The sequence below is a fragment of the Lagopus muta genome, chromosome Z (assembly GCF_023343835.1).
Source record: "Lagopus muta isolate bLagMut1 chromosome Z, bLagMut1 primary, whole genome shotgun sequence".
In the NCBI taxonomy this organism is placed as follows: domain Eukaryota; kingdom Metazoa; phylum Chordata; class Aves; order Galliformes; family Phasianidae; genus Lagopus; species Lagopus muta.
This window is the reverse complement of record NC_064472.1, coordinates 28,179,261-28,191,486: the sequence shown is the minus strand read 5'-3', so window position 1 is coordinate 28,191,486 and position 12,226 is coordinate 28,179,261. Positions and strand designations below refer to the sequence as shown.

At 38.0% G+C, this 12,226-nt stretch overlaps 1 protein-coding gene across 1 annotated transcript; it reads right to left on the bottom strand.

Annotated features, from left to right (window-relative positions):
- Positions 1-1,480: 1,480 nt before the first annotated feature.
- CD274 (CD274 molecule) lies at positions 1,481-11,867 on the bottom strand. Its single transcript, XM_048932000.1, is given in 9 exon segments — positions 1,481-2,497; positions 3,244-3,309; positions 3,799-3,834; positions 3,837-3,854; positions 6,200-6,307; positions 7,324-7,605; positions 8,062-8,415; positions 9,093-9,161; positions 11,479-11,867. Coding segments are annotated over 8 exon segments (942 nt in total). The 5' UTR covers positions 9,148-9,161; positions 11,479-11,867; the 3' UTR covers positions 1,481-2,474.
- Positions 11,868-12,226: the final 359 nt, after the last annotated feature.

The window sequence follows — 12,226 nt, the reverse complement described above, 5'->3', positions numbered from 1 at the left end:
CATCATGAGCAGGCACTATTTATGCCAAAATACCTCATGGCATTGTGAGGGACCACCATGGATGCCTTTTTCCCTGTATTCATGAAGTCAAGAGAATTAGTTTATACTAAAAGCCATATTTATATTATGCAACTTACAGTTTGGATGTTAAAGAACACAGTGTTATAGAATTACAGATTCAGAATCACATAATCATAGAATTACAGATTGGCTTAGTTTGGAACGGACCTTACAGCCCATCCAGTTCCAATCCCACCCACCAGCTCAGACTGCCCAGGGCCCCATCAAATCTAGACTTGAACATCTGCAGGGATGGGGTATCCTCAGTTTCTCTGGGTAGCCCTGTGCCAGGGCCTCACCACCCAACAAATGAAAAATTTCCTTTTCTCCTAAATTTCCTGTCTTTTAGTTTAAAACCATTTTTCCTTGTACTATCACTATTTGACCATGTAAAAAGTTTGTCGTATTTCTGAAGAGAAATTCAAAGAACTTGCATGGAGACAACAGGCCTTTTCTCATCATCTGCTAGACACAGCACTTTTCTAGTGAAAGAGTAAAATCTCTGGCCTCCCATCAGCCACTAAGGAGTTCAAGCACTTGTCATTTTGTATAATAGGGCTCTGCTAAGAAAATTAAAAATATACTTATATTCCCCTCATTTTCTTGTCTTACTCGTCTAGCACTAGCAACAATAACAAGCAGTTCCTGTTGATTGGTGGAGTTTGATGAAGACATCTTGTGTTTTGTGATACTGAGCACACACTAACAGTACTGCCTTGTGAAGTGTCATACTAATTTAGAAGAATTTTCTTTTCATCCTGACTTCACTATGTGGTAGACAGCTGCTGTGGTTTCAGAGAGAAATTTGAAAATAAGGAGATAGTCTGCAAAGGACATTATTTATGTGGTAATATGAAACCACAAGCATGTGTAGGGAGACAGTGATTTTTCTACATATGGTCCTCATACTTCTAAAGCCATTCTTGCACTTAAGGAAAAACCAAGAATTGCCTTCAGTGACAAGATACAGGCTTCAAAAAATGTGCTGAGAAACAAGAGAGGGTGTCCGAGTTCATATAGCATTCTTCCAATGAATAAATGACTTTAGAGTTAGCTTCAGTTACGCTTTAGCTTAGATGTACCAACCTTCTACTACCTAAAGCAGCTTGCTGAGACATACTAAATACCTCTTTGTATTAGCTAGATTGAATTCTGCTCACAGTGAAGACATGGGCCAGAACCTGCATTCCCACCTCTGGGACTACAAAGCACACTCATTTAAGTTAAACAGAAAAAATAAAGCAGGAGCCCAGTGAGATTCCATGTTTTCACAGTTTATCTCTGTGGGAGACATTAGAGGCTATTTGAACATCTGAGTTTTCCGGAAACAGCATGAGCAGTCCCCACACCAGACAGTGACATGTCAAAGATGGGAAAAATAATGATAATTAAAAAACAAAAACCAAAAAAACCCAAAATGTTTTTATTTAAAAATACAATTATGAATGGCATTGTGATAAATAATTTTAATCTGCGTGACAAAAACAACCAAAGAGCAATGAACTTGCAAAATGTAACACAGCAGTAGATTAAGAAATGCTATCCAGGAGCATGTTCCATCATCATTTCTTAAGTAATAGCAAGAACATATATTTCACATCCTAGCAGTGAGAAGGTTCTTCTTCTGTTTCCAAGATGAACAAAAGGGCAATCCAAAGCGAGATGTGTACTTCTTGAAGGTCCAAAGAGTTGTATTATCCCCAAATATTAAATCAGAAGAATAACAATCACTTACTAATCAAGTAGTGCCAGCTGTATCACAAGGAAATTAAAACCTCAAAACAACCTTTTTTCAGAGAAAGAGATGAATAAGCTCAGCATTATATAATAATTTCCTGGAATTTTCTCATAGTCATCAAGAGGGTTACAGTATCCATTAAAAAAAAATAGCTGAAAGTAGCCTGCATTTTAAGGTCTACAACAGAGACAGAAAATGTCCTGTATTATATAACATCTTTTCTTGTTGCACTCTTATCTTCTATGCATATTGAAAAAATTCTTCACAAGCCTGAAAACAAAATCACTGCAGTGAACTGAGAGTTTCAACAGGAAGAAAGTTCAGAAAATGGACTGTTTAAGGATGAGCTGTGAAGTTTTTTATGATCTTAGACCTAAAGTGCTTTATCTTCAATACATTTTCAATAGGATGTGTCCTTGAAAGTGCATAAACATCAGAAAGCATAAATGTGGACATTTAAATAAACCTGCCTGTACTCAGTTGTATAAAAAGAGGCCAGAATCTAAGGGCCTATTATGCTTTGATAATTGCATCTTTTCCCAATTTACAGTAATATGTAAGAAGATTTCAACAACAGAAGAAAAACAAAAAATGAGTATCTCCCCAGACAGACAGAGCAGAGAACATCAGGGCTGACAAATCTTCCCCACCAATGGAAAATCTTCCCCTTCTTTCTCTAAGTCTTCTCAATTTGTATGTCTGCAAAAGGAAGAATTATATGAAAAAAAAAATCAAACTTCAAAAATATAAAATAACAGAGCATTTATTAGATTTGTGTCTCTTTCTCAGAGGTACCAAGAAAAAATCCTTTCATTTTCAAAACAAAAGATCAAAAATAATAAGAAGGTCAAACAGAAACAAAATGTGATCATGGTAAGAAATGGTAGTTTAAACACACTGGAGGTTAGTGTTTGTACAAATGCAGCGAAATGAATACAACCTAACAAATACAGAGAAATTGCTGTGACTTAGATCATCGCTTCTTTTAAAATCCAATACAGTGCCCCATCTGTCATTCTCTCTGGCAGGGTAACCCCAAGCCCTGGCTGTTTTGTTCAGAGATCTATACATGCTTGCCTTTCTTTAGTTTTACAGTAGTAAAGTATTGCAGGGAAGGATTTGGGAGGCAATTTAAGTTCTTTTAAAAGTTAGAGAGAAAGTAAAAGAAAAGCTTCAATAACTTCACCCTGTTTTTCCATGCCACAGTCTGTTTCATGAGCTTCGAAGACTCAGTTATTTATTTTCCTGCTTTGCTGAGATAGAATCTCATAACTTGTTAAAGTTTGAGTGGCAATGATGAGCTAAGGCCTCCCTCCCCACTATCATCATCATCATTCCTTCAGTTGTGCTGTCAAGACTTCTAATGGTCATTAAATGTGAGGATAACAGATGATTCGCTCTGTGTGAAATTTGCCACTATTTTTACCGTTATCATTTATGCTTACATTTCAGCTCTTCATCTTCAAAAGAAGAACCTCTGCAGTCATGCACGTCCTTATCTTTCGACACTCCTTAAAACAAACCACACACACAGATAACAGTCAGCACAGATAAAACCATTCATGCAAAGATAAAACTTTGTTAAACTTGTCTTAGGGCTTCCAAGAAGCATATGACTTAAATTAGGAAAGATACTAATATCAAATACCGTGTCTGTTTTGGACAAGCATTTTTAAAATAGGTTTTCTTAAAGAAAAAATCTTAGCTGTCTGTATGGACTAACTTGCACAGAGTAGTGTATTTTAAAGTGGTCTTTGAAGAAAGCCAAACAACATATAAATAATAATAAAAATTTCAAAAAGCCATCAGTAGAGAAAAGTATTCTAGTCTCTTTTCTCTATGTAGGTATTAACTCTATTCCTTTTCCTAAAAATATGTCTGAACAGGAGGGAATAAAGTGTCATTGCCACCATTAGAGAATAAATTCTCAGTTACGGATTTTTTTTTTTAATTATTTCCATAAGACACGACTGAGCTAGATTTAAGCCACAGGTACATACTTGCTATATGAACTGATGATTTTGCCAGACAAGTCCACAGTCCTTATTTGCTCTAGCTAAAGAAAATAAGAGAGAAAAGTCAAAATGAAAGGAAAATACTCATTCTCTAGTAAGGGCTTAAGCACGCTTGTGGGAAGGGTGCTCTTAGCATAGTATAGTCACTGGTTCTCAAAATTCTCCACCTCTTCAAGTCTTCAGTGCTCACAGTCTGTCAGTTTTCCTTCCTACTTCCTTTCTAGTCAGTTTGCAAGCCAAAACTCAATTGACACTATCCATTAACATAACTGAAATGTAATTGCTCAAATGTTTTCTCGTTATATATTTTCACCAAACATTTGAGCATGTTGGGCAATAGAGAACAAAAAGGGAATCACCTTCTTAGTGTATTCAGTGGGAAACAAGCCCATTTTCAGAAAGGCTCTGCTCTTGAAGAGTTGCCTGTCTGGTCATCTAGGTCAGCTTGAGTTTTAAAAGAAAAATGTTGTCAGTACTATTTTAGCTTCTGAATCAATTCTTAGTTTATGACACTTACATACATACAACATAATCATGTTAGTCATATCTAATCGTGTATACTATCACATAGACAAACATGTGATTAATAGTACTTATGCAATGAAGGAAATTCCCAACCTTTGCTGAAATCCCCAGACAGGACTCTTCTGAGAATTCAAGGATATTGCTGTCCCCTCTTCCACTTTCATGTTCTACTCCTGTTCCTATCATGTTCCTAGGAGTTTATTCTTTGGAACTTAGGCTTATGTACAGCCTTTATGTAGCCTGCCAGTGTTACCCACAAGCCTGCTAGGCTTCACAAACACTTTTCCCAGGACGTTTCCATAGCACCTGTGCAGGAGATGAATTTGTGACCAGAAAACTGAATATCCACATTCAGTTCTCTTTTGCTTTTATTTTATGGAGTTTGAAAATGAAGGCTCAGCGTAGTTGCTGTTGATACATCTTTTTGTGTCGTTTCCAGCCAGAAATGAGAGCTTTTTCTGACTTTCACTAGGGAAAAGAGAGCTGGCAGACAGGAAAATCGCAGTCCTATTATACAGACTGAGAAAGCACATGTCTTTTGGTGTACAAGCTTTTGAGAAGACTCTTCAACCTGTGAATTACTCCCAGCTTAATTTTATGACAGCTACCTATTTGTATCTACTATAAGATTTGAGCGATTCAAAAGCAGCACTTAGTTCTCTTTTTGTTCAGTTTTTTGGAGCATTTCTGGTAATGTTTCACAAAGTCACATGGGTGTGATATTATAAAGCTGAAAATACTGTACCAATGCTCCCCATACTCTGTCTATTCATACAGCTTTACAGTATATATATTTATATTTATTAAAATTACAGGATAAAATTTGCTATAATTAGAGGAAAAATTCTGGCTAAGCAGAGAATGTTCAGTAAATCACTCTTTTTCACATTTTTAAATGAGCTCCTATGGATGTTTTGAGGTCTGCATGACTTTACAGAATGTGTTAATATGAAAAGCAAAAAGGTACCACTGATACTAAAATCCTTAAACAAACCCTTCTTCTCCCAAGGAAGCAGAAGGATGATGGTCAGGGCAGGAAAGTATCTATTTCAGGTTATACAAACATATCAAACTTAAAAAAAAAAAAAAAAAAGAAGAAGAAGAAGACAAAGAAATAGTGCATGAGCATGGTGTTGCTTAGATACTTTACAATTACATCTTCAGGACTTTCCTCTGGCTTGCTAGCAAATAAAAACAAATTAGCACTAATACTTAAGCTGTTTTCAACTGTGTGATGCTGATACTATCCAATCCAAGTCAGTCAAGTGAGCAGAAAATGTGAAAAACCTAACAAGGAAATGAAACAAGTGGCACCAAGCCACAGTGGGAATATCTTGTGAAAAAAAACAACTTTCAGACTGAAGACTGGACTGATCCCTTCATATGTAATGTATCATTTTTTATAGTATTTTAACAGGAATGAGGATGTATCTAGAGTTCATAGATCAGATAATCAGATAATAGATCAGTATAGTAAAAAAATGCTAAGAAACCTGAAGTGCCCTATTTATTCTGAGCATTCAGAATAACTTATATTTCTGGTAAGTTCATAAACCATGCTTTGATGCTTCAGTACAATACTGCATTAGTCATATTGCTCTACCTATGAGAAGAATTAATAGAGATGCATAATCAGATGACCTGAGTGTGGTGGGCAACCCATTCCACTCTGCTGACCTAACAGGTCATATTGATTGAGTCAGATAAAGAAAAAGAAAGAAACAATGCGGTGAAAAACAAGTAGTTTCATTGTAAAGGATCTAAGGAGTGTTTTTATGATCTCATCTCACCTTTGCGAAGATGAATCAACAGGAAACATTATAACAACTTAGATACACGAAAATAAATATCTTGAATGTACCTTTCCTTATACAGACAGTAATTGACATTGATCCAACGAGGACACTCACAATGAAAACTGGCCAAAAAAAGTGCCTGCTCTCAGTCCACAGCACGTCATCAGCTGAATCTTCAAGAAATAGGAGTAGATGAAAGGCATTGCAGAATTACATAAGCTTCTCCCTTTTTCTTTCATTTTCATTATTATTTTTATGACGATAATTGATGTGATAACAGCATTTTAGATTCTATCTGAGGCTGACGTGCATTCGTACAATGCATGTACGAATGTTATACAACAAATATTAGATAAACATTATCTAACAAATTCCTATCTGTCTTTGCTTCCTGCATTCCATTGGACAGTGCCTTTCCTTCCATCACAAATCCTGCTTATCACCAAGGTACAAAGTTTTATACCCAGCTTAGTGTCCTTCTGACAAGACTAGAGGAAACAGCTGTTTGACAAAGTAGAGAAGGCGTCATTTTGTTCTGGTAAAACTTTGAATGCAAAGGATATGCTGCTTCCTCAAGCCCGGATGCCTTTCTTATCAGTACTGAACTTGTCTTTTCTCCACCCTTTGAAAGGATGGCTTACCTTCCCTAGTCTCAGTTCCTGCTTCCACCCTGTCAGTCACAAAAAGCACAGGCATTTTTAGCAAGATGTTGAGTTTATATATGCCCACAGCCAAAGCTGTCATGGCAGGAAAAGACGAGGTTTTTCAAATGTTCAAAAAGACCAGGTTGTTGACAGCATCATTTCTGTCATATCATAATCAAGACAGAATTTTTTTTAAAGCATGCTTAATTTATATGAGTCTCCTTTCTGCTCATCAAGTGATACGCTTTTCAAATAATTGATCTTTTTTTGATAACAGTTTAACACTCAGTTTTCACATAAGTTGTATAAGAATAAGTTGTATAAGATTCCCACCTTTGAATTATTAGTTCCATCTACAGACGCATAATGACAGTGTTGGTACACTGGAAGCATACACAGTTAGCAAAACTCAACAGCACAGGTATTCCTTTTCGGTCTTTCCAAAATTGGATAGGAATGTGAAAGAAATAACGGCTGATTCAACTCAGATAAAATTACATAATATCTTGAAGTAAATTACCATAAATGAAATTTAGAGTAGTTACCTAGTATGTACAAAGTCGCGGATGTATTTTCTTGAATCTCTTTATTCCAGAAGATGCAACGAAAATTTTCATGAGTTCTGTTTTTGATTGTGAGAGTACTCGTCACACGATACAGCTGATCACTTCCAGTTTCATAACTTGTATTTGCCTTATCAGTCAAATCCTGACACCCTCCATTTTGCCACATCACCTCAGCTTTTGGGTATCCTTCTGATTGACAAGTTAACTTCCACTCTTTGTCTCCCATGCTTATCACTTCTTGGGTTATAGTTCTGTAAGGAGCTAAAGAGATGGAAGAAGATCTTTACCCGGAGAAAGCCAGAAGAACACCATCTATTAGCAAGATACCCTTTTCTTATCCCCAGCTTCCTGGCCACAATTCCGTGCATTGGTTTGGTTTTTGTAAATAATGCTACTGCTAGGGAAAGTAAATATTACTATTGTGTGTCTTTCTGTAATTGGGGGTACAGGGTATATTACAGTGTTGACACAATGTTGACACAGCTATCTAAACGGCATTTACCAGACTGTTCCTCATATGCTAGAGAAATTAAGGGGAGCATATGGATTCCACCTAGACAACACAAGGTCATACAGTGATGCAATGGTCACGAGTCTGCTGCTGTCTCTGGGGAGCTTTCTTGAAATGCTAATGCAAGCAAGCACTTCTGCCAGGACTGCCCCCAAATCTTCCCACAGTATCTTAGAACAGTGAACCTCCTGCAGTAGAACTCTCACCCTGAACTTTCAGATTGATGGTCTTGTAGTCAGCTCCCCCGTACTCAACAAGGCAATGGTAAAGCCCCGCGTCTTTCAGCTTCACGTTGCTGATCTGAAGGAGAGACCGCCCAAAATCCAGATTCTCTTTCAACAGCTTTATCCGTCCCTGAAAATCACTGTGCTGACTTCCAGAGTCTTCCTTTCCTTTGAGGAGTACGTAAACATCCTTTCTAACTTCATCTTTTTTTTCCCAGATGATGCTTAAATCCCTGAACTTCAGTTTTCCATTCACTGGAAATATACATTCCATTGTCACATTGCTGCCAAGTTCTGCAGTATAGAGCGATTTGGGAGCTTCAACTGTGAATAAAGCTGAGAAAGAATATTTGAAAAAAAACTTAATTTTCTGTTATAAGCCTTATTTTGAAAGCCATGCTTAATCAATATCTATGATATATGTTTATATGACATTTTGAGGATCAAAAGTATCTGCCATGTTCTTGTTGAGTTTTTTTGCGTGCCTTTTCGCAATAACAATCAGGGCTGTTTATGCCTGCAGACACCTGCTTTGTGCAGGTACTCAGTATGTACTAAGAACAGTAGCATGTGTGCATCCACCCCCTCAGCTTTCAGAACATCACTAAAGTAACAGGCAACTGTTAATCAACTGTTAATGCCTCTTGTGAGAATGTTCTGTTTATAGAAGTGCCAGTTCCTTTCTCCAGGGATGTTCAAGAACATGTAACAAATCCCAGACCTAACACTGCCAATTTTGCTGAAGGCAGATAGTATCTTGCCTCCATGATGTCTATATTGAGTTGCTGGCAGGGATTTCAAGCCTACATCAAAGCACTCATACTAAGCACACAGATCTTGTGTAGCGTGGAAGCTTACAGTGACCTTTTTATTTAAAAATGTTCAGATAAATAAATAAATAAATAAATAAATAAACAAATAAGCACCTGCAGGAAAACAGAAATTACAATTCCCATGCTTACACATAGAAGGAAACAAATGGTTCTGTTACTTCTTACAATTCAGCTACTTACCATTTAGGGAGTGCCAGCAGAATAGAAACATGTGCAAAAGCAAAAGCTTTTCCATCACGTCAGTAGAACCTAAAACAATAATGGATGATCATAAATATTTGCTTATTTTCTAACTTGCACTATAAAATACAATTCACAGCCACCGTGCACAAAGAAGTGGACACAAGACACTGAATTCCACTCTAGCAAAGGCATGACAGAGTTGCATGTGTGACTGCCAAGTGAGGCAGAAACCTCCACTGGCAGGTTCAGAGAGAGCACCTGATTTTATTTCCTGTAAACACATTTGTTAATTATGGCAAAACATGAACCTTATCACTATCTGTCAAATAGTAAATGAATACTCACAAGTACCCAGTTGTTCCTACAACCCACAGCAGGGATAGTTTCTCCTGATGGGAAAAGAAGGGAGCAGTTCTCTGTTCACATTCTCTGCACACATAGTGGGTGCAGTGACCTCAGTTCCCTGAAAGCTGCCCTTATTTTACTCCATTGAGCTTTGTAGCACCTGGGACTTCACAGCGCTGAAACAGCAATGCCCTTGTAAAACAGTATTTAAACAGCCTACAAACAAAACCTTGAAATTCTGCCGCTTTAGTTCTGAACATGCAAATGTGTCAATTTTCCCTCAGCAATTTTCCCCTCTTTACTAACATGACTTTTATACTCCTACACAACATTTCAAAAATACAAAACACTGATTAATGTCAATTCAGACACTTGCCTTCACACACCCACTGCTCTTGCTTAAATGTGAAACTTAAGTCAGAGCAGTACTGGGATCAAACAGTAGTATATCTTCAAAGTGCACTTAACAAAAGCTTAAGCTGATTTCAATGGAAGTCTTTTGTGAGTACAGAGAACTCCACAATTTTGTCTAAATAAAACTCTCATTTGGCACATACAAAGGAAAGATTGCATTCAACTGTTCTCTAGTGGTAACAGAAATTTGCATAAGAAATTAGGAACTAAGGTAACCATCAGACCTCCTAACTCATGAAATTCTCTTAGAATTGCAAAATTTACCCAACAGTTTGGTATTTCTCTGGTTTTCAACACTAAGGTGATAAATGAGCAATATTGCTCTGAGCCATTAAGACATGTATGCCTTTACATTACTGTGGCTTAAGAGGATGAGGCTTCTCCCAATAATTTGATTTAGGCTTCCTTATTCCCCCAGATTGCTGCTGTCTGATCCCAGCACAGTGTTTGTGGATGGCAGGGTAGTTGGAGCTCAGGAAGGGAGCCCATTAAGCATGCTGCTAGGCAGGCATGACTGGGGTTCTGCTAACAGTGACAAGAAAATAAAGACAAGACTCAAGGTGAAAGGTACATTTCATGAATGAATAATTAACAGTCTTCTTAATATATCTGGATACCAATTCACTCTTTAACCATTCTTAAAAGCAACAGCAGTCTGATTGCCCAGGGATGCCTAGGTGATGTACATGCATTAGATTCCCTCAATTCTTGCTTCCCAAGAAAACAAACCTTTTCAAATGAGATAGACAAATCTCACAGGTGTGCCTCAGCCACATTCACTCCAAGCTTGGCCTGCATAGAGTAAGCCACAGAGGCTGCCCTGTGCAGATGTGCAACTTTCAGTGTTTGCCATGCCAAGACCATAGAATCATAGAATGGCTTGGATTGGAAAGATCATCAAGTTTCAACCCCCTGCCACAGGCACAATTGCCACTCACTGAGTGAGTCAGTCTGCCCAGGTCCCCATCTAGCCTGGTACTGAGCACCTCCATGGATGGGACACCCACAGCTTCTCTGGGCAACCTGTGACAGTGCTTCACTGCCTTCTGAATAAACAGTTTCTCCCTAACATCCAACTTAAATTTCCCCTCTTTTACTTTAAAGCCATTCCCCCTTGTTCTATCACTATTTGGCCATGTAAAAAGTTGGCTCCTTTCCTGTTTATAAACTCCCTTCAAGTACCAAGAGGCCACAGTGAGGTTTCCCCACAGTCTTCTCCAAGCTATGAATGACGAAAACTGCAGTACACTCAGGCTTGAAACACTCAAGCTTGAAAATGCTTTATTCATAGTGTCTATTCATAGTAGAGATCATAATGGAGAGGTCATAGCCTATTCATAGTAGAGATCAGAACTGAAACGGTGACCAGAACAAGGAGTACATGCACTACTGACACAGGAGGACACCCACGCCTGTGGATGCATCCCATCTCAGTGCTCTGTAGGTATTACTCTTAGGAGAGGAAATCAACTCCTGAGAGAGGGATGATAGCAAGGAAGCTCTTCTGTGGTTCTCAGACCCATGTCTGTATTCTGAAATTGTAAAATTCTAATTCCTTTGCTTTCAACTGCCATAGAAGAAGATAAGCTTTACTAGATGTAGAAAATATATGACTGTTACTTACAAAATTCCTCAAGACTGAGATAGTCTGCTGTGCCGCTGTACTCAATTGTCCACTTTCAGTGAGGATAAAAAAGTAGGTCCAGGTCAAATCCAAAAGCACTCAAAAATGCTCTCTGCAGTAACTATCACAGACTGCTCTGCTTCATGCCCAAGGTGGCTCAACTGAAGCAGCTTGAGACCTAAATGCCAAGCCAAATCCAGAGTCTTCTCACTGCTTTTCTTACAGAACCTGCCACAATGCTCCTTCTCTCCTCGGACTGATTTCTGACATCTGTGGATAACACTGTTCTAAAGAGGCAAAAGTAGTTGTAGCAAGAAACAGTCTTCAGGACAGCTGGCTGCACAGTTCCCTCACAATCACATGGAGATGACAAGAACAGAACTACTTGCCCAAGCCTTCTTATAGCAGAACTTAAATGTTCATGTAACTCCACTTCTTCAGGAAACTTCCCCATTATTGGAAAGTTCCCCAGCAGGGAAAATTCTCTGTTGCTAACAGTGGTTAACTGTAACCAGAGACAAAAAATGGGAAAACTAGCACTTGAAATGCCACAGGCAAATTAAGAAATGTGTCGTGTAATCAGAATAATATTTAGGCAATGTTTGATCCCTCTACACTAATTCAGGAAAACTTTTTTGTGATTCTAGAAGTCATTAAGGAATACATAAAAGAAAACAAGCACGAGAAGACAAAGAATATTACTTACATTCACCTGCTGACTGCAGTGGGACGTGTTCAACAGAACCAA